The sequence below is a fragment of the Neophocaena asiaeorientalis genome, unplaced genomic scaffold, assembly GCF_003031525.2.
Source record: "Neophocaena asiaeorientalis asiaeorientalis breed wild unplaced genomic scaffold, Neophocaena_asiaeorientalis_V1.1 scaffold179, whole genome shotgun sequence".
NCBI classification, from domain to species: domain Eukaryota; kingdom Metazoa; phylum Chordata; class Mammalia; order Artiodactyla; family Phocoenidae; genus Neophocaena; species Neophocaena asiaeorientalis.
Genome location: NW_020172775.1, coordinates 393,642 through 415,510, shown reverse-complemented (window position 1 = coordinate 415,510; position 21,869 = coordinate 393,642). Strand labels below are relative to the sequence as shown.

The window sequence follows — 21,869 nt, the reverse complement described above, 5'->3', positions numbered from 1 at the left end:
CCCCGGGTGCCGAGCCGCCCGCCTATGAGTGCAGTCACTGCCACAAGACGTTCAGCTCCCGGAAGAACTACACCAAGCACATGTTCATCCACTCGGGTGAGCCGGGCTGGGTCTCTGAGCCCCTCGATCATTGGAGATAGGCTTCTTGTTAATACCTGATGACCCTAGGGGTCAAACACGGCCTGTCTCCCCCTGTCTGATTCAGGGGGAGGGGGGCAGCTTACTCTGTCACCCCTGAAACATGATAGCAGCCAGAAGGGAGGGGGTAGGTATGTCGGGGTCTTTCCCAGTGTAAGGGTGCTGGGCCTTGCTAGACTGTCCCCAGAATGGTGGCCAGCGACCAGACAGTCCAGAACGCTCTGTGAGCGTGGCAGGGATGCGGGAGGGGTAGCCCGCGGCCCTGTGCCAGGCACGGTACGGTTTGGGGGCAGGAAGGTCCCTGGAGGTGGGGGTAGACCTGAGTGGTCAGCCTCGGTGGGCAGCGATGCCCCAGACCTGCGGGGTTCCCCGCTGGAAGGCTACCTGTCGGAGTTGTGGGTCACAGACAGGCAGTGACATCCCAGTATGACCCTAAGGGTCGGGGAGAGGGGCGTCGCTGCCGGGCGGGGGGATTCCGGATGGATGGCTGGTCCGGTTGGGGAGGGGAGTCCCTGCCCGGCAAAGGCGCCCGGGGCCCTTCCCCAGCTGACCTGAGTCTGCTGCCCGCCCTGTCGCCCGCAGGGGAGAAGCCCCACCAGTGCGCCGTGTGCTGGCGATCCTTCTCGCTGCGCGACTACCTGCTCAAGCACATGGTCACGCACACGGGCGTGCGCGCCTTCCAGTGCGCCGTCTGCGCCAAGCGCTTCACGCAGAAGAGCTCGCTCAACGTGCACATGCGCACCCACCGGCCGGAGCGCGCGCCGTGCCCCGCCTGCGGCAAGGTCTTCTCGCACCGCGCGCTGCTGGAGCGCCACCTGGCCGCGCACCCTGCGCCCTGATCCGGGCATGGGGCCTGGCCACGCCCACCGAGGGATCGGTCAAGCCCCACCCGCTGTCACGCCTGCCGCGGCCACTTGACCACGTTCCCGCCACCAGCCCACGCTTTCTCCTGAGATCAGGCCCTTCTCCTGCTTCCACCCTTCTCTCCAGCCCAGCCCGCCTTATTCCTCTCCTCCTACGTACTCGGCCCTCCGGGTGGGGGCTGGCTGGGGATGGTCAGGGACCCGACCACCTCTGAGAACTGGATCATCTCCAACCTGAACTAGGGCTCAACCATGGTGCGGGGCCCAGGATTCGTGGCTCCGACTCTGGTTCACGCCCCTCCCCTCCCATGAGTGGGGTGGGGTCTGCTCCCCTGCCCCTGTGTCAGGCCGGGAAATGTCCCCAGCTCCCCGACCCGAGCTAATCCGCCCTCATCTGGCGCCTGGGGCGTCTCAGGTGGGCCCATCATGGACTGAGGCCTGGTCTTGGGACCACTGCTCTGTAATAAAGGACTGTGGGCCGTGGGGCCGAAAGCTGGAAGCGTGTGCTCCCGGACCCGTGTGTTCCTCTTCCTCACAGACCGTCTGTGGGTGTTGGGCCTCAGTGCCCCTGTCCCTGGCAGCATCCCTGCTGCTCCCTGGGCTCCTTTGGGCTGCGAGTGGATGATCCGCTTTGCCACCTCGTGTCTCTGTTCTCTGGGTGGGAGTGCGGCGCACGTATGACTGGCGCTTGACTCTCCCAGAGCCCTCGGTCCTGTGGGGAGGGGTACAGGCGGGTCTCGGAGAGGGAGGCCATATGTGGGAAATTCGCAGCCACAATCCCAGCTGCTGCCACCCAAGATAAAGATTTCGAGGCCCCTCCCCCCATATCTTCCAGACAGAATCTCTAGCCTTCAGACTTCTCCCCTGTCCTGATGGGCATGATGGTTGAGCACCTCACTTTTGGGGGTCCGGGGGGTCTTTGGGGCCAGGCTGCCACTAGGGGGTCCGAGCCCCAAGGATAGCTGTCCTGGCCGGCAAGGTCGGAAGTGCCAGGCAGGGCTGGGGTGGGGGCAGGGCAGAAAGCGGCAGCCGGGACCCTCGGGCCGCCCATTGGGCTGCGGAAGATGGCCAACCAGTGTCAGTTCGAGGCTACTCTCCGCGTGCCCCCATCACACTGTCGGCACGTGGCCTGGGCACCCCGGTCCAAAGTATCTGGAGCCGGTGAGGGGTGTGTGGCCTGTAGGGCGCTCCAGTAGCCCAGCTTGCTGTGATCCTAGGCCAATGGCAACGTTTCTCTGCGCTACCCCCTGTGACTGCCTCCCAGAGGAGGGGGGCTAAGGCTTTCCTGGTCCAACCGTGCATAGACTGCCAGACCCACATTCCAGGCAGAGTTCAGCCTCCTGAACCCTAAGCATGGTCCCCCTTGATGCCAAGGGTAAGGCAGAGAGTCAGAGTGGACCACATGGGTTGGGGGTCAGAGCTGGGTTTGAATTCGGGCACTGCAGGTGTTCAAGGGCTTACTGAGCACCTGCTGTGTACCTGGCAGGAGGCTGGGGGCTCATCCCAGCCAGGCCCCATCTCCCAGAGGATTCAGATTAAGTAGTTGCCACAGGAGAACTTCCTGGTGAGGTTTGCAGATGGGAAGGCAGTGCTTACAACCAGAGCTGCCCTGCTATCCTGCTGAATTTGCATTTGGCATGGCTGGAAGTTCAGTTTCCTGAGAGAGGGATTTCTGCCTATTTCCCAAGTGCCTGGGGCACAGCGTGGGGGACAGAGGCAGAGGGGCTGGAGCCACGCGGAAGACCAGGCAGAGTGAAACAAACAGTTGGGGTTAAAAAGGGCTGGAGGCAGAGTCCTGGAGCCACCACCATGGCCAGCAGCCTCTGGGTCACCGCCAGGGGGTGGGGCTGACGGGTTATCAGCCCGGGCAAGAGGTGGGCATTCCTGGACGTGTCCCTGAGGCAGGAGCAGGTACGATGGGCATCTGGGGACGACTGGCCTTCTTGCTGTTGCTGCTGCGAGGCCTGGGGCAGTCCTCATGGCCTGCAGCAGTGGCCCTGGCTCTGCGCTGGCTCCTGGGAGACTCTGCCTGCTGTGTGCTGCTGGGCCTGGCTGTGCTGACGTGGCCCTGGCTCGGGCCCTGGATGCCCCACTGGCTGAGCCTGGTGGCCGCGGCCCTCACACTGGCTCTGCTGCCCAAGCAGCCACCCCCAGGGTTGCGCTGGCTGCCTGCAGACCTGGCCTACATCTTCAAGGTTCTCCGCCTGGGCCTGAACATCCGGGCGCGCTTGAGCCGCCAGCCACCTGACACCTTCGTAGATTCCTTCGAGCGGCGGGTGCGAGCGCAGCCAGGGAGAGCGATCTTGGTGTGGACGGGGCCAGGGAGCCGCTCGGTCACCTTCGGGGAGCTGGACGCCAGGGCCTGCCGGGCGGCGTGGGTCATGAAGGCCGAGCTGGGCGGCGCCACGGGAGCCCACGCTCAGGAGCCCACCGCCCTCCTCGTGCTGCCCTCGCAGACCATTCCTGCCCTGGGCCTGTGGCTCGGGCTGGCCAAGCTGGGCTGTCCGGTGGCCTGGATTAATCCACACGGCCGGGGGGCGCCCCTGGTGCACTCCGTGCTGAGCTCTGGGGCTCGGGTGCTGGTGGTGGACCCAGGTGAGGACCTCAGAGACCAGCGGAGGTCGGATGTGGTGGGGACAGGGGCAGGAGACAGACGTGGAGGATTGCTGTTCAGAGGGTCCTGGTGGGGGCTGGGCAAGAGCTCCGCGTCCCTCACCCACCCCCAGGCAATTAGGGCCAAAACTTAGTTGCTGGGAAGTAATTCTGAGGGCACCAGGGCTTTGCTTTGTGTTTTCTTCAACATGGCTATTTCAACTTTTTTGCCCCCCGTTACTAATTACGGGGTTCTTTACAGATAAGGCAGATGCTCTTCTCTGCTGGCCGGCAGTGGGCTCCTCTCCCACATCTTGGGTCCCCCCCCACCTCAAAGGTGGGCCTCCTCTAAATGCCTCCTCTGACCCATTCCCACAGACCTCCGCGAGAACCTGGAGGAGGTCCTTCCCAAGCTGCAGGCAGAGAACATCCGCTGCTTCTACCTCGGTCACTCCTCCCCCACGCCGGGGGTGAGGGCTCTGGGGGCTGCCCTTGATGCTGCACCCTCAGACCCCGTGCCCGCTGACCTTCGAGCTGAGATCAAGCTGAGAAGCCCAGCCCTGTTCATCTACACCTCGGGGACCACCGGTGAGGGCGCCCAGCAGTCCTAGTCCACCCTCTGAACCCTTCTGCTGACATGACTCCAAGCCTGACCTGCGCCTCAAACTTGACCTCTGAAACCCACCCTGCCCTTTGATTTTGACACCTGGCCGAACTCTGACCCCCCGTGTTATTTGAACGGTCAGTGCCAGAATCCTGCCTCTGCCCAGTAAACAGCCACTGAAACCCTGAACTTTGGAATTCAGCCTCTGAACTCCAGTCCAACGTGTCCTCCCTAAACCCACCCACAGGTCCCATACTTGACCACCTTTCGAGAGCCTCAAACCCCTGGCTGTGCAGACCTGATCCTGGAGACCCACTCCCGCGTGCGGGTCCCTCTAGCGCTGTCCGCGCACCACCCCACTCTTCCCATTGCTTCTTCCCCCAGGGCTCCCGAAGCCAGCCATCCTCACGTACGAGCGGGTGCTACAGATAAGCGGGATGCTGAGCCTGTGTGGGGTCACAGCTGATGACGTGGTCTACACGGTCCTGCCTCTGTACCACACGATGGGGCTGGTCCTTGGGGTCCTTAGCTGCCTGGAGCTTGGTAAGCCCTTCGCTGAGGACCACCCCCCAATCCACAGGACTGCCAGACTTGATGTCAAGGCCCCATAGGTTACCCAGCACCCCAGGTTCTTACCTTTGACAAGGGACAGTGAGCCCCAGGGCTACCTGGACAGAGGGCTGGGCACCCAGACAGTCCTTAATGGCTGTGCTGTGGTCGGGAGGTGAAAGAGCTGATGTGAGTGTCGGTCACTCATATCCGTCATCGTCACAGGCGGAGCCAGTGAGGGAACACTCACCAGACATTCCATCCAGTTGTCATCTCCCTAGACACCTGACCATGAATTCTGTCAACAGACTGCGCTGGTCTGTTTTGTTGTTGTTGTTGTTTTTTGTTTTTTTTTTTCCCTGAAATTTTAACATGGAAAATTTTGAAATATAAAAATTTCTAAAATTCTCTACATGTATCCTCAAGTACTCACCACCCAGCTTCAGCCACCATCAGCATTCTGCTCTTCTGTGTTCTGTTTATCGCCTCCCCCTTATTCCCACTTGTCTTTTTACTCATATTTTATTTAAAACATTTTAAATCATGGACAATTTCAAACATACACTAAAGCAGAGCAGTCAGTTTGATGATGCTTCCCATATCCTCACCCAGCCTCAACAATTGTTAACATGTTGCCAATTTTATTTCATATGTACTCCCTTCCTTCTTTCTGGATTATTTTGGAGCAAATCCTAGACACTATCTTTTTGTTGGTAAATATTGCAGTATGTATCTCTAACAGGTAAGGCCTTAAAAAACTGTAACCAGAGCGATCATCACACCTGAAAAAATCAAGAGTAACTCTTTGATATTATCTGATGTGCACTTCACGTTAAAAATTTCCCCAATTGTTTTACTGTCTTTTTGCAGTTAAACTGTTTTCATTGTACTTGCTTGCTTGGTCTCTGCTCCTCTCCCTCCCACACTTCCTGGTAGACTAGATGTTCACTCTAGAGATGTTTTCAGATTCAGTCCAATTATTCTTGACAAGAACCTCGGTGGCTGCAAAGTGCCTCCTAATTTGTCACGTTGGAGACTGCTCAAAACTGGGATCCTACCTTAGGCTAAGAAGAATTGGGAAGCTTTCATTGGAAAAATCCTTATCAACCTCCCCCCTGGCTTTAGCAGCTCTTGAAGACCTTTCCAGAATCCAGGCATCTCACGAAGGGTTGCTAACAAAGCTATCGGTTTCAAGGACCCAGCATCCATTTTCACAGAGAGGGCATTATATTTCACCTCTGTCAAGATACAGCCTCGAAGAAGACACACTTGCTACCTCACCAAGCACACGAGCCATCGTCCCTTTGGGTGCAGGGATGATATTTAGCTTTCGGGGTTTTGTTGAGGATTAGGGTTGAGGTAAGGAGAGTGCCATCCACGGAGCCAGCTGCAGAGGAGGGGATCAGAAAAGGAGGGAGCAATTTCCTGGAGTGCATGTAGTGGCCCCTAAGATGTATTCATCCATGTGTCCATCCTTCAGAACATCCATATATCCATCCACCAACCCACCCATCCATCACCCATCCACCCTTCCACCCGCCTTTCCATCCACCTACCCATTCATCCATCTATCCATTTGCCGAGCTAGACATTCCTAAAACAGTTATCACAATCAAGAGTGATTCCTACTCACAGCCCTTATTCGGCAGTGCTCACTTTGTACCAGGCACCGAGCTTTCCACACATACTGGAGACGGGATTCAAACTCAGGCTCGGCTGTGCTCTTCTCACGGGAATAGTCCTGGCTGGGCCAGCAACACAGAGATGAACCTGATGTCATCTTGGGTTTCAGGGGCCACAGCCAGGTGATCAAAGCAGCTTCTCACAGTGGCTTGGAAGCATGACCCGAAACCCTTTCCTCTCCTCCCTCCAAGGAGTGACCTGTGTCCTGGCCCCCAAGTTCTCTGCCTCCTGCTTCTGGGACGACTGTCGGCAGCACGGCGTGACTGTGATCCAGTATGTGGGTGAGGTCCTGCGGTACCTGTGCAACACTCCCCAGGTGAGGTGCTAAGATTAGGGCTCCAAGGTGAACACCCCAGGAATCATCCCAGGTAAAGATCTCAGGTAGATTCAGTCCAGGACTCAAGCAAGGTCCCTCAGGTATCAATAAAACACCCCAGACAAGAGGCACGGACAGTGAGTCCCACACAAGGTTTCCAATCATGGCTGCTTTGATGATCAGCGGTGCTATCTTGGGCAGGTGACTTCACATCTCTCAGCCTCAGTGTCCTCTTTGGGAAATCAGGAATAATACCTCAAGGGGGTATTGTGAGAATTAAACACGTAAAGTGCCTAGAACAGGGTGTGGCTCAGGATAAACTCACTAGATGCGACCTGGCCTCATGCTATGTATCAATGATGTATGGACCCTGGGTGACTGTCTCTAAGCAAGATCTCCAGGTATCCTTCCAAATATAGTCTCTAGGTAACCCCTCAGGGAAAGGTTCCTGGTAACTACCCCCAAGTAAGGCTCCCAGATAACTCCCCAAGATAAAGCTTCAAGTCACTCCCCAGGTTACCTTCAGGTAAAGGCCCCCAAGTAACCCCTCCTGGTAAGGCCTCCAGTTAACCCCGCCCCCCCAGGTAAAAGCTTCAGGTAACTACCCCTATATAAGACCCCAGATGTTTCCCCTAGGTAAGACCCCAGATGAGGCCTCCCATCGCCCCTAGATATCTCTCCAGGTAAGGTTCCCAGGTAACCTCTGCAGGTAACCCCTGCAAGTTAACTCTCCAGGTACAGACTCCAGGTAACTGCTCAAGTAAGAACTCAGGTAGATCACCTAGGTAAAGACCCCCCATCACCTCCCAGGTAGCTGCTCAGGTCAGGACCCAAGATAGCCCTCCCGGGTAAGGGTTCCTGGGCACACCCGAGGGCACCTCCTCACCCTTCTTGGGGCGTCCATGCAGCGGCCAGAGGACCGAACACATAAAGTCCGCCTGGCGATTGGCAGTGGACTCCGGGCAGAAGTGTGGGAGACCTTCCAGCAGCGCTTTGGCCCCATTCGGATCTGGGAAGTCTACGGCTCCACGGAAGGCAACGGTGGCTTTGTCAACTACCCAGGGCGCTGTGGGGCCCAGGGCAAGACAAGCTGCTTCCTTCGAGTGAGTGTGTGGGTGTGGCCCTGATTGAGGCTGAGCCCACAGGACCTCTGCTGACACCTCCCCACCCTCCACTCAGATGCTCTCCCCCTTCGAGCTTGTACAGTACAGCATGGAGACAGAGGAGCCTGTGAGGGACAACTGGGGCCTCTGCATCCCTGCGAGGCCAGGTATGGGGGCTGGGGGACCTTCCCTGGGTGTGGGGAGGGTGGAAACCCTAGGTCTCCTCCGTGGCTGGAACAAGCCACCCAAAGCCTTGAGGTTGATGTCCAGTGGTGGTGTCTGCAGTCCTCACCTGGACCCCGAGTCCCAGGCCTGTCTGACAGCGGTCCGGGGCCCTCTCCCTCTCCGCTTGTCAGCTCTGCCCAGCTCCTCTGCCTCAACCTCTTGTCCATCTGAGTTGTTCTCTTGAGCTTTCTGTGGAAGTCACATCCTCCCAGGCATCAGTCTCTTGTCCTGAACCTTCTCCTAGGGTCTTCTCTCCGGCGGCGTTGCAAGGTCCTGGCGGAATCTCTCTCTTCCCACCACCATTTGCCTCTCTCCCTCGTCCATCCTTGTTAGCCTTTCCCTATTTCTTTTCTCTTCTTTTTTTTTTTAAACGCTTAGATAACATTTACTATGTGGCAGGTATTGTGCTATACATACAATTATTTAATATCTACCCCCGGCATATTGTCTGGCCCACGGCCAGTGGTCAGTTTGTTGAGTGAATGAACCCAGCCCCTATGTGCACACCCGCAAAGTTGCTGACTACCCCCTGGAACAGCCCATTACACTGATAGATAACTGGTGATTGGAAGGATCTTCTTTATATTGACCCCAGCTGCCTCCCTGCAATTTCCACCCTCTGATTCTATTTCTACCCCTGTGGGGGCACACAGTACGAGCCTTAACTGTCCTCCCGCAAGCTCGACTTCGCAGCATCTGAAGACTCATCCGTCCCCCTAGCTTCTCCCTTCCCGACACTCCCTGCAGAGACTCCTCCGGGCTCCTTTCCGCGGCGGTGGTCCCCCTATTTCTAATGGACTCCCTGACGCCACCTTCCCTCTCCTTCTGCCTCTCATTTTCTGTCTCTGGATCTGTTTCTGGGTCTCTCTCTGCCTCTCCTCTGGCAGAGTCCCGGCCGCGGCCTGGTGGGCTCCTGATGTCCTCGTCCACGGCTAATGCTGGACTCCCACTCCTACCCCCCAGGGGAGGCAGGGCTCCTGCTGACCCAGGTGCTGCGTCACCAACCTTTCCTGGGCTACCGTGGGCCCCGGGAGCACACAGAAAGGAAGTTGGTGAAGAACGTGCGGCGCCCGAACGACCTTTACTACAACACCGGGGACGTGCTGGCCCTGGACGACGAAGGCTTCCTCTACTTCCGCGACCGCCTCGGGGACACCTTCCGGTCCCGCGGGGTTTCCCAGGGCGGGGCTTCTGGATTCTGGAGGGGGCGGAGCTTCGTGGACAGGAGGCGGAGCCTCTCCTTTTCAGGGGCGAGACTTGTAGATGCCGGAGGGGGCAGGGCTTGTGGAAGGAGGCGGGGCCTCTCCTTTCCAGGGGCGGGACTTCTGAATTCCAGAGGGGATGGGGCCTAGTCGCCAGGAGGCGCGGCTTGGTCAGGGGCGGGGCCTCCTTTCCTGGGCCCTGGTCCCAGCACCCCCTCCAACCCCGCAGGTGGAAGGGTGAGAACGTGTCCACGCGGGAGGTGGAGGGCGTGCTGTCACTCGTGGACTTCCTGCAGGAGGTGAACGTCTACGGTGTGCCTGTGCCAGGTGCGGAGGGTTCACCTCATTCTAACCCCCCAACTGCTTTGTGGGTGGTGCCGGAGCTTTGTTACAGGTGGGGGGCTGCCAGCCGCGGGCACTGTGAGGTGGGTCCGCTGAGGACGCATGTGCTCCACAGGATGTGAGGGCAAGGTGGGCATGGCTGCCGTGCAGCTGGCCCGCGGCCAGGCGTTTGACGGGCAGAGGCTGTACCAGCACGTGCGCACTTGGCTCCCCGCCTACGCTGCCCCTCATTTCATTCGTATTCAGGTGAGCTCACCGTGGCTGGAGTAGGTGGGTGGGAGGTCTCGGCGGGACAGTCACAGGTGGGGTCACAGTCCCTGCCCTTGCAGGACACCTTGGAGATCACAAGCACGTTCAAACTGGTGAAGTCGCGGTTGGTGCGCGAGGGCTTCAACGTGGGCATTGTTGCTGACCCCCTGTACCTGCTGGACAACCAGGCCCGAGCCTTCCGGCCCCTGACGCCAGACATATACCGGGCAGTATGTGAGGGAGCCTGGAGACTCTAACCATCGGGTCAGCCCACAGGACATACGAAGGCACTAGGCCCAACGCTGATCACCACCCCCTCTTGTACTGTCACCCACACCCCAGACCTGCACGGCGTCGTCAGGAATCCCAGCCTCTCCTTATCCCCAGCTGCACAGTGTGGGATGACCCTGGCCCCGCAGCAGAGCGAGAATAAACTTGGATGTGTACTCAGATGTCTGTGTGGATGGGGAAACAAGCAAGCAGTGCAGGGGCCAGTGCCCTCACTTACTTCAGGGTCCCCCCTCCCACTTGAGGAGTGGCCTTGTCTGGTCAAGGCCAGGGGTGTGGGAGGAGCCCACAGCTCCACAGCCACCCCAGGTGGAGAGACAATTCTATCTGTGGGTCATTTGTGGCCTCTGATGCAGCTGAGGCTTGGCTAGGCCAGTGGATGTGGACGTGGTCTGGAGGATGTGGGGAGAAGTGCCATGATGGGCAGTCTGACAAAGGCCAGAGGGCGTTGGACTGAGGCAAGAAGGGTGTGACTGGGGGAGGAGTGTGTCTGGCAGAGTGCATGTGCAAAGGCCCTGTGGCAAGTCCCTCTGGGGGAAGCAGAGGCAGAGGCTTCTGGAGAACAGCGTACACAGTGTCTTAGGGTCCATTGTGGGAGCAGTGGGCAGGGGGATGTTAGCAGGAGCAGTTGTTGCTGGGTGACGTCCCCGAGGCAGTATCATGGTCCCACGGGCCCCTCGGCACTTTAAGGTGGGTTTGCTATGAGGATCTTCTGGTCAGTGGCGGCGGCCGGGCGCTGTGTGCGGCTTGAGCAAGCAGACCAGGCACTGCGGGCCATCCCTGTGGTTATCTTCCGGGATGTGGCAATTCCTGTTGTCATTGACTGTTTCTCTGCCCTTGGGGCCAAGGGAGCCCCGTCTGTCCCCCACAGAACCACAGCCCCTTCTTGGCACTGGTGCACACAGCTGGACTCAATCTGGGCCCACCGTGGTCCAGCCCGCCTCCCTGCACACACGAGGTCATCAGGCTTGTTCACACGCCTGTTCCCTCCATGAGAGACCCTGGCTAGGAAGGGAGCTGGGGCTGTGTGAACATAGCAGCAGAGGCCCAGGCTGGCCATCCCTGCTTTGGCCCAGGCCTACTTCCTCCTGGAGCACACAGTAGGTCCAGTATCGTTTGACAGCTGGCACATAGCAGCAGAGACTGGGCTGGTCCACGTTGAGGCCCAGTGTCCTGCCCTTAAGGCCCTTGTACCCTCCGGGACCAGAAACCAGCTTGGAAGAGAGCTTGGAGTGTATGGATGAAGCAGTAGAGGCTGCCACTGGCCACCCCACTGCGACCAAGTGCTCCTGCCATGACTGGTCACTGTCTCTTAAGACCTGCTGGGCACTGCTCTACAGGTTCTCCAGGCTTCCCTGGAGAAGGAAAAGCTGCCCATCGCCTGTGCCAGCATGAGCCGATACGTCCACTTCTCTTGCATGTACCATGCTGCGAGTGGGGTGAAGTTGTGGCCATCCCCCCCGATGAGGAACACTGCATTCCTGCACCCAGGTCAAGGGGCCCTGACTGGTGAGGCCGTGTCACTGCATTTCCTCTTGACAGAAGAGGCTAGCATCTGGGATGTGAGCCAAAGAGACCCACCCAGTCAACAGAAGAACATGTGCTGGGATGCCTGGAGAGTGGCGCGGGGGGACGTGTGCTGGACGCGAACCTGGGTCTGTGGATCCCGGAGGTTTCAGTGTGGATTGAGAGCTGGCCGCTTACAGCCTGGATGGCCTGGGTCAATGCCTAGAACCCCTTACCTCCCGAGCACTGTCTTTCTTCATTGTAAAATGGGACTGGTGATCGTGTCCACCTCAACAGATGTTTATGGGGATTAAACAAGATAGACGTGCAGGGAAAGTTCCCCACAAGGGCTACCTGTCGGCCCTGACATTGGTATCCTGGCTCGGCTCTCACTGCGCGCCTACTTCTTCATCAGCAGCGTCACTGGGAGGGATCATTGTCAGCAACAACAGGATTAAACTGTACCTAAGAACCCTCAAGATTGCCCATGTAGCTGGGCTAATGCGGGTACGTCTCAGTCAACAGTCTGTGTCACCCTCATCCCATCTCACAGGGTGGGTGTGGCGTTATTCCCACTTTACCGTCAAGGAAGCCCCGGCTGAGGGGGTGCTTCAGCCATGAGTTATTTAGCCAGCACCATCAGGGCAGGCGTCAAGTCCTTCCGTCATCACATGGATGTTATAAAAAGATCTCACTATGGATCTGAAGGCTTACAGGTTCACCAGCACTTTAAACAAATTCCTGCCCCTGCAAGCCCCAGTCAGCTTCGGACATTCACAGTTTTTTGCTATTACCTTTGCAAGGATTAAAACATAATTGTTGGGGCTTCCCTGGTGGCTCAGTGGTTAAGAATCCTCCTGCCAATGCAGGGGACACGGGTTCGAGTCCAGGTCCGGGAAGATCCCACATGCCGTGGAGCAACTAAGCCCATGAGCCACAACTACTGAGCCTGTGCTCTAGAGCCCGCAAACCACAACTACTGAAGCCCGCGAGCCACAACTACTGAAGCCCGTGCGCCTAGAGCCCATGCTCTGCGACAAGAGAAGCCACCGTAATGAGAAGCCCACGCACCACAATGAAGAGTAGCCCCCACTCGCCGCAACTAGAGAAAGCCCGCGTGCAGTAACCAAGACCCAATGCAGGTTAAAATTAAAAAAAAAAAAAAAAATGTGGCTGGTGGCCCCAGCTTTCTCTCCCAAAGGCTGCTTCATGTTAACGCCAGCAAGGAGGTTTGCGTCTGTTGTTGTTTTCTGCTGCCTTGTCAGGTAGAGTCACAGCTTGTAGCTACTTTAAATCCCGTGTCTTCAAGCGACAGGGACATTGGCTGTTCCTCCTTGCGACTTCTCGATTTGTGTGTTTTGCTGACTTTCCTTTGGAGGTTTGCCTTGTTCTTAACAATTTAAAGGAGTTCTTTAAATTTGTCTTTTCCGGATATTAGCCTTTTATCTGTACTGGGTGGCACAGATTCGGTGCAGATTCTCTTAATCTTGTTTCTGTATCTCTTTGCTGTACAGAAATTAGACTTTTATGTAGTCACGTAAGATTAAGCCAGTTCCGTAAAATAACTGGATAGATTTCTGTATCCCTGGGCTTCTGTTGTAGCAAATCCATTACTAATGGATTTTTAAATGTGTTGCCGTGGCGTTGCTTATAATATACATACATTTATATTTCCTTATATCTCTGATGCCAGTCTATCTGGTGGGTACATCTCACTCTTTTTTCATGACTAGACTTACATGCTTTAGTGGCCTCTCATCTCTTTGCTCAGGTTCAGTGGTATCATCTATTTTATTTATTGTTCTGTGCAGAGAGCGCTACTTTGGATTTATTTGCTCTACTCTTCTGGATTGGTCTTTTAAGTTTGTGTACTGTCCCTGCCTGTGTAAACTTCTGGGGTGACGAGCGGGCACGGCCGGGAGAGCCGGCACAAGCGGTCCTCTCCGCTGGGCCAGGCTGTCCTCGCTTCAGCCCTGAAAACAAGATCCCTGTAAGCCTACCCTGTGAGCAGAGTCTGTGAGCCACATCTAGCTTCACTCTGCCGTTGTTTTGTGACTTCAGGCCTTTACCCCAAACCATGTCTCCCTCACGCTGACTTGGGCCTCAGGGCCCTAATATACATTTTGCAACAGAAGAAAAGCAAGTTCGATAGCCCCCGCGAAAGACTCTTTCCCTTTTGGATGTCAGCAAATAGATCGTACAGCAAGACACAGTCTGATTTGGGAGTCCCTTCTTGGCCTGGCAAATTCAGTGGACAAGAGTCAATTTACTATGAAACAGCGATTCCTTCTCTGATCCAGAGGTCTTTTCGGGAGAATTGTCAATAGTTTGCTTTTTTGGTCTTATTTCTAAATGTGTTTGATTACGATTAAAAAGGTAGCTCCTATAACACCCCTTTATCACACTTTACACCCTTTAGCGTGGTTATAAAAAAAGACAATAACGGGCTTCCCTGGTGGCGCAGTGGTTGAGAGTCCGCCTGCTGATGCAGGGGACACGGGTTCGTGCCCCGGTCCGGGAAGATTCCGCGTGCCGTGGAGCGGCTGGGCCCGTGAGCCATGGCCGCTGAGCCTGCGCGTCCGGAGCCTGTGCTCCGCAACGGGAGAGGCCACAACAGTGAGAGGCCCGCATACTGCAAGAAAAAAAAAAAAAAAAAAAGACAATAACAAGCGTTGGGGAAGGTGTGGAGAAACTGGAACCCTTGTACGCTGCTAGTGAGAATGCAGAACAGTGCAGCTGCTTTAGAAAACAGTCATCTCAAGGTTAAATGTAGAGTTACTGTATGATCAGTAATTCCAGTTCTAACATAATCTTTTTTTCCCTATAAATTTATTTTTGGCTGCGATGGGTCTTCGTTGCCGCGCGGGCTTTCTCTAGCTGCGGCGAGCGGGGGCTACTCTTCGTTGCGGTGCACGGGCTTCTCACTGCGGTGGCGTCTCTCGTTGCGGAGCATGGGCTCTAGGCGCATGGGCTTCAGTAGTTGTGGCTCGCGGGCTCTAGAGTGCAGGCTCAGTACTTGTGGCGCACGGGCTTAGTTGCTCTGTGGCACGTGGGATATTCCCGGACCAGGGCTCGAACCTGTGTCCCCTGCGTTGGCAGGCAGATTCTTAACCACTGCACCACCAGGGAAGTCCCCTAACATAATCTTATACCCAAGACAGATAAAAACATATGTCCACACAAACCCTCGCACATGAATGTTCATAGCAGCATTATTCACAGTACCAAAACATGCAAACAACCCAAACTGTCCAAACAACTTAGGAATGGATAAACACAATGTGCTACATGCGTACAATGGAATATTATTCGGCAGCAAAAAAAGAAGCCCTGATAGATCCGCAGAGACAGAAAGGAGATTGGTGATCATCAGGGGCCGGGGAGGAGGAGTTAGGGATGACTGCTCACAGGTGTGCATTTTTTGGATAATGTGAGAAAATGTTTAAATGTGTGATGATGGAGGCACAGCTCTGTGGATAGACTAAAAACCACTGAATTGTATACCTTCAAGGGGTGAATTGCATGGTATGTGAATATCTCCATAAAGCTGTGAAAAATCTCTACACTGAAATGTAACATTTTATGATGTTTGCATTCATTTTTATTTTGTAGAATATGAAGCTATTACCTGTCTTGATGGTGAGCCTGTGGCCTCCCTTCAAAGGCCTGCTCTCCTCGCCCTGCTTCAGCCTTGCTCGGCAGCTTCGGGGTGTGATGCCCCACCCAACTCTGGAGCGTCTTCATCTAGTACCATGGCTCCCACAGTGGGCAGTGGGCACCCGAGGGGGCCCACTTTTTTTTTCCTTTAAAAAATTTTTTTTGAATTTTATTTTATTATTATTTTTAGACAGCAGGTTCTTATTAGTTATCTATTTTATACATATTAGTGTATACATGTCAATCCCAATCGCCCAGTTCATCCCACAACCACCATCCCCACCACTTTCCCCCCTTGGTGTCCATACTTTTTTTTTTCTACATCTGTGTCTCTATTTCTGCCCTGAAAACCAGTTCATCTGTACCATTTTTCTAGGTACCACATATATGCGTTAATATATGATATCTGTTTTTCTCTTTCTTACTTACTTCACTCTGTATGACAGTCTCTAGATCCATCCACGTCTCTGCAAATGATCCAATTTTGTTCCTTTTTATGGCTAATATTCCATTGTATATATGTACCACATCTTCTTTATCCATTCATCTGTCGATGGACACTTAGGTTGCTTCCATGACCTGGCTATTGTAAATAGTGCTGCCGTGAACATTGGGGTGCATGTATCTTTTTGAATTATGGTTTCCTCTGGGTATATGTCCGGTAGTGGGATTGCTGGCTCATATGATAGTTCTATTTTTAGTTTTTTAAGGAACCTCCATACTGTTCTCCATAGTGGCTGTATCAATTTACATTCCCACCAACAGTGCAAGAGGGTTCCTTTTCTCCACACCCTCTCCAGCATTTGTTGTTTGTAGATTTTCTGATGATGACCATTCTAACTGGTGTGAGGTGATACCTCTTGTGGTTTTGATCTGCATTTCTCTAATAATTAGTGATGTTGGGCAGCTTTTCATGTGCTTCTTGGCCATCTGTATGTCTTCCTTGGAGAAATGTCTATTTAAGCCTTCTGCCCATTTTTGGATTGGGTTGTTTGTTTTTTTGTTATTGAGCTGCATGAGCTGCTTGTAAATCTTGGAGATTAATCCTTTGTCAGTTGCTTCATTTGCAAATACTTTCTCCCATTCTGAGGGTTGTCTTTTTGTTTTGTGCGTAGTTTCCTTTGCTGTGCAAAAGCTTTTAAGTTTCATTAGGTCCCATTTTTTTATTTTTGTTTTTATTTCCATTTCTCTAGGAGGTGGATCAAAGAAGATCTTGTTGTGATTTATGTCAAAGAGTGTTCTTCCTATGTTTTCCTCTAAGAGTTTTATAGTGTCCGGTCTTACATTTAGGTCTCTAATCCATTTTGAGTTTATTTTTGTGTATCGTGTTATGGAGTGTTCTAATTTCATTCTTTTACATGTAGCTGTCCAGTTTTCCCAGCACCACTTAGTGAAGAGGCTGTCTTTTCTCCATTGTATATCCTTGCCGCCTTTGTCATAGGTTATTGACCATAAGTGCGTGGGGGCCCACTGTTTTAATCATCTTCTGTTCAACCAGCCCTAGGGCTATGGGAAGTGGCTGCACGCACAACACGTGTAGATGAGCTCACAGCCTGTGGAGGAGAGCACCTCACACCACACAGGGTCACGTGCTCTTGGGTGGCCCCTGGCCCCTGCTGCAGGATGTGTGACTGGCTTTCTGGAATAATTCCGCAGGCTTGGCAGGATGAGCCATTTGATGAGGAGGGCTGTGTGACTTGGGGCTGTTACTGCAGGAGTAGCGGAGGGAGGGAGGGGGACTTGCTACCTGCCCTTGGGGCTCTCCTGGTTTCAGGAGTTAGGGAGGCACCTAGAATCGGGCTTTGCTTTTAGCCTTTCCCCACACCCACAGATGCTTCCACAGTCAGACGGACCCGCGTCAGATTTTGGCTCTGCCAATCACTGGGTCACCTCAAGTAGGCTGACCTCAGGAGCAGCGGCCGAGGAAGGAGAAGGGGCTGGAGGGAGACCCAGACGAGGAGAGGCGCTTGGGGTGGTCGTGAGGATCAGAGGAGACTGGGGGTGGGGGGCGAGCAGCTGGAACTGGGCAGGAAGACACCTCCTGCAGCCTCAGCCCAGAGACAGCCCAGGGGATGGCAGGGGTGAGGGGGTGCCACGGGAGGGGTGGCCCGGCCCGGTTTCTAACGCGAAGAGGTAGATTCTGGAAGCTGCCCTGCAGGCTGACCATGCTGCTGAGCTGGCTGGGGCAAGCAGTCTAAGAAAAGCGAGGGAAGGGACTTCCCTGGTGGCACAGTGGTTCAGACTGCGCTCCCAGTGCAGGGGGCCCGGGTTCGAGCCCTGGTCAGAGAACTAGATCCCACGTGCATGCTGCAACTAAGAGTTCGCATGCCACAACTAAGGAGCCCACCTGACGCAACTAAGACCTGGGGCAACCAAATAAATTAAAAAAAAAAAAAAAAAAAAAAAAAAAAAAAAGACCCGGCACAGCCAAAGAAAGAAATATTTAACAACGACAACAAAAAAGCGACAGAAGATGAGGACCGTGATGGATCTGACTACGTGAAAACTCAAAAGTCAGATCAGATGCATGAAGATGTGACCAAGAGTGTGGCCCACACCGTGCATTCATGGGAGAGGAAACCCACGTGAGTGGCTATGGGGAGGAGGGTGCAGCCTGCCTGGCATCCACGGAGAAACAGTGCGCTTGGGTTCTGCCTGCAGGATGGAGAAGACGGTAGAGAACGGGAGACCAGGGCGTTCTAGCTGCCAGGGAGCCCTTCTGGAGGGAAGGCAGACAGGCGGGCCCCATGTTTCCGGAAGACACTGACGTATCCATGAGAATTTAAAAATCCCATGGCCCAGGGCTTCCCTGGTGGCGCAGTGGTTGAGAATCCGCCTGCCAATGCAGGGGACACGGGTTCGATCCCTGGTCTGGGAAGATCTCACATGCCGCAGAGCAACTAAGCCCCGCACACCACAACTACTGAGCCCGTGTGCCGCAACTACTGAAGCCCATGTGCCTAGAGCCCGTGCTCCACAACAAGAGAAGCCACCGCAGTGAGAAGCCCGCGCACCGCAACGAAGAGCAGGCCCCACTCGCCGCAACTAGAGGAAGCCCGCGTGCAGCAACCAAGACCCAATGCAGCCAAAAAAAAAAAAAAATGTTCTGGATGATCCGGGTGGGCCCAACGTCACCACGAGGACCCTCAGAGGTGGAAGGGGAGGCAGAGGACAGTGGCAGGGTGACGCCCTGTGGGAGAGAGCCAACTGGCCACCGCTGGCTCAGAAGGTGGGGAAGGGCCGTGAGCCCGGCTCGCAGGCCATCTCTAGGGTGGAAAAGTCGAGCACACGGGATGGGTTCTTCCAGAGTTCACAGAAGGCACTCAACCCTGCCGCACCTGGAGCTTAGCTTAGTGAGACTGTGCCTGACCCCTGACCTCCAGAACTATAAAATAATGTTTTGTTTTAAGAAAAAAAGAAAAAGGAAAAAACAAGAACAGAAATCCCACGCTCCCAGAAACTCACCGCTCCCACTTTGGGGGGAGTCTGTTTTGAGGAAACAGCTAGGTTGCATCTGGGGTGTCTGCTCAGGTGCGGCCACCACAGCACTGGGTGCTAAGGAGGCCGGGAAACAAGGAACTATCTGGGCTTGGTGGGAACAACACTGCCGGCCAGAAAACGGGATTTCCACCCCGGCATTTTTAATAACACAGGGAGCTGCGTGGTAAGAGCACGACTCACAACGTACAGTACTTTCACAAGCTGTGTGACACAAATCCCCACGGATGAACACTGAGAAGAAGACAGCAGCATTAGGAATCGTTTCTGCGATCTCCTTTGCCCTCCTGTATATTTCAGATTTCTCTAAGTGAACATAAACTACTTTTAAATATGGAAAATTGCATTAGAAGGTAGCCCACCGCTCTCCCTCAGCACCTGGCGGTCCTGACGTTGGGCCCTCGGCCTGGCCTGAGTGCTCGGGCCCTGCTCTGTCCTCTTCCGCCGTGTCCCCGGCATGGATGAAGCTTCCTGCTTGCCAACCAGATTGTAACAGGGAAGCACCTTTGCATTCTGTTACAAGTTAGTAACCGGAGGGATGTTGCCTATAACCTTCAATATACAAAACGGCCCATTTCTGGGAGCCCTGCCTCCCAGGTATAATGGGCGTTAAGCTAAAATACCTATGTTCAGCTCCCAGGAAACCTCCTGACCAGGCCCCCCTGTGAAAGACTGCAGGGAGAAGAAATGAACACATCCCCTCCCGGAGCTGATCTGAGCCAGGAAATGTTTCACTTTACTCCCTCCCCTTTCAGTATGAAAGAAACCTGAATTTTAACTCACGCAAGATGGTTCTTTGGGGCACGAGTGCACCACTTTCTTGGTCTGCTGGCTTCCTATTTTTTTTAATTCTTCCCGGACCGGGGCACGAACCCGTGTCCCCTGCATCGGCAGGCAGACTCTCAATCACTGCGCCACCAGGGAAGCCCAGCACTTTCTTTTTCAATTAATTTTTGGCTGCGTTGGGTCTTCGGTGCTGCACGCGGGCTTTCTCTCCAGTTGCGGCGGGCTTCTCATTGCGGTGGCTTCTCTTGTTGTGGAGCACAGGCTCTAGGTATGCGGGCTCAGTAGTTGTGGCTCTCGGGCTCTAGAGCGCAGGCTCAGTAGTTGTGGCGCACGGGCTTAGTTGCTCTGCGGCCTGTGGGATCTTCCCAGACCAGGGATCGAACCCGTGTCCCCTAGGTTGGCAGGTGGGTTCTTACTACTGTGCCGCCAGGGAAGTCCCGAGTCCGCTGGCTTTCTGAATAAAGTCACTATTCCTCGCCTCAACAACTCGGCTCTCAATTTATTGGCCTGTGGTGTGGCCAGCAGTACAAGCTGGGACTCGGTAACAAGATCACCAGTGCCCGGTTCCATCTCCAGCCTGGCTCTGCTTCCCCAGGCCTGAGTGTGGGCGACAGGTCAAAGGTCCTCAGAAGACTGGGCATGGAGGAGACGGGTCCTCCAGATGGAGGCCTCTCCCTCCCAGTTTCAGGCTGCAGCAAGGTCCTCCCCACACAGCCCAGGTGTCCACTCCACCTCTGCTAGTAACCATGGTCACAGCCACACTCAACACCCACCTGCCACCCCTGCATGAGCCTGAGGCTGCAGAAGGCTCCTTCTCTGGGTGCACCTGTTTCCCTGAAACCACGTCCCACAAAAATGTCCCTTGTTTTCAGTGCAGAAAGGTGACAGCGAAGGGTGTGGAATAACAGTCCCCAAAGACACCCATGTCCTAATCCCTGGAACCTGTGAATGTTGTCTCACATGCAGAAGGGATTTTGCAGATGAGATCAGGTGTGTAGGTGGGGCATGGATGAGATGTGACCCCGAGATGGGGAGATCATCACGGGTTACCAGGGGAGCCGTAGATGTAACCGTGAGGGTTCTTACAAGGGGGAGGCAGCATGAGACTTAACCATGCACTGCTGGCTTTGAAGATGGAGGAAGGGGCCACCACTGAGGAACGTGGCAGCCTCTACAAGCTAGAAAAAGCCTTAAAGTGGATTCCCCCCTTAGAGCCTTCAGGAGGAACCAGCCGTGCTGACACCTTGATTGGGCCCAGTGAGACCCAATTCAGAGTCCTAAGAGAGTACGTTTTGTGTTGTTTCAAGCCACCGAGCTCGTTAGAGCAACAGTAGAAAAGTAGCACAGTACACTGGCCAAAGTCCTGAATGCCCACAGACGGACTGCCGTGGGTAGCAGGCAGCTGATCCTCCGCCCTCCTGCTCTGTGACTCACTCACCTGCCAGCATGCATGGCCTAAGTCACATCTGTTCTCAGACGCCATGCTTGTCCATCCATACTTGGAAAGAAGTTCCCTTAATGTCCGTTCAGGCTGGGACTCGACAGCTGGAAGGACAAGGCCAGGGAGTGATGTGTGTGGCCGAGGAACAGGTAAGCCGGACACCGACCCTGCTCGTGGGCAGGCAGCTCTGAAGCTCCAACTGCTGGGCAGGAAGGGCAGGGGCTGCTGATCCGACCAGCAGAGACCAGAGATCAGGATTCTTACGCAGAAGCTTCTCCAGGATAAAACCGGAATTTGCTAAAAATCTAAAGCGCACAGTGGACAGACTTTAGCCTTCCACCTGCCTGCAAACAGAAGCAGGCTGTGCTCTCCTGGGCTTTCTGCACCGGCCTGCACCATGTCACAGGAAGGGGTTTGGAAGTCACCTGGCCGCCGCGGGTCCGGTGGGTCGGTGCACTGGAGCCCAGGCCTCTCTCTCTGAAAGGTGGGGTGGGTGAGACAGGAGAGGAGGGAGCCGCGGCTTTTGGGGGAGACTGAGCGGGGGTGGGGGACCCTCCTGGGACTCTGACTTCTGGCCTGGGCGGCCTCCAGCTCTCCAGGCTGCGGCGGAGTGGAGTAGCAGGGGCGGGCTGGGCCCGGGGCCCCGGCGAGGCGCCCCTCCTGCGCTCACGGGGCCTCGGGCCGGTGGCTCTTGCGGTGGATGACCAGCTGGGACTTCCAGTCGAAGCTGTGGCCGCAGTCGCCGCAGAAGTGGCGCCGCTGGCCGGCGTGGCCCTTGCGGTGGATGACCAGCTGCGACTTCCAGCTGAAGCTGCGGCCGCACTCCT

At 55.2% G+C, this 21,869-nt stretch overlaps 3 protein-coding genes across 4 annotated transcripts in view; 2 read left to right on the top strand and 1 right to left on the bottom strand.

Moving 5' to 3' along the window:
- Nucleotides 1-1,500, top strand: part of ZBTB45 (zinc finger and BTB domain containing 45) — a 3,947-nt gene extending 2,447 nt beyond the window's left edge. The window contains exons 2-3 of the mRNA XM_024740914.1: nucleotides 9-96; nucleotides 721-1,500. Coding sequence (XP_024596682.1) covers nucleotides 9-96; nucleotides 721-977 — 345 coding nt within the window. The 3' untranslated portion in view covers nucleotides 978-1,500. The remainder of the gene's footprint in view (nucleotides 1-8; nucleotides 97-720) is intronic.
- Nucleotides 1,501-2,900: 1,400 nt separating this feature from the next.
- Nucleotides 2,901-10,313, top strand: SLC27A5 (solute carrier family 27 member 5). Of its 2 annotated transcripts, none has more exons than XM_024740889.1 (10): nucleotides 2,901-3,596; nucleotides 3,972-4,181; nucleotides 4,582-4,740; nucleotides 6,621-6,745; nucleotides 7,654-7,848; nucleotides 7,925-8,015; nucleotides 9,037-9,235; nucleotides 9,505-9,602; nucleotides 9,733-9,863; nucleotides 9,947-10,313. In XM_024740889.1, exons 1-10 carry the CDS (start codon nucleotides 2,918-2,920, stop codon nucleotides 10,121-10,123), a joined length of 2,064 nt encoding a protein of 687 aa, XP_024596657.1. In that variant the 5' UTR covers nucleotides 2,901-2,917; the 3' UTR covers nucleotides 10,124-10,313. The 2 variants fall into 2 exon arrangements, with proteins under 2 accessions (XP_024596657.1, XP_024596658.1); XM_024740890.1 differs by having other exon boundaries at nucleotides 2,918-3,343; nucleotides 3,971-4,181; nucleotides 9,947-10,173.
- A 10,725-nt stretch (nucleotides 10,314-21,038) lies between these two features.
- ZNF446 (zinc finger protein 446) overlaps nucleotides 21,039-21,869 on the bottom strand; it is a 4,711-nt gene continuing 3,880 nt past the window's right edge. Inside the window, 1 exon segment of the mRNA XM_024740901.1 lies at nucleotides 21,039-21,869. This exon segment is cut by the window's right edge and continues 42 nt beyond it. Coding sequence (XP_024596669.1) covers nucleotides 21,709-21,869 — 161 coding nt within the window. The 3' untranslated portion in view covers nucleotides 21,039-21,708.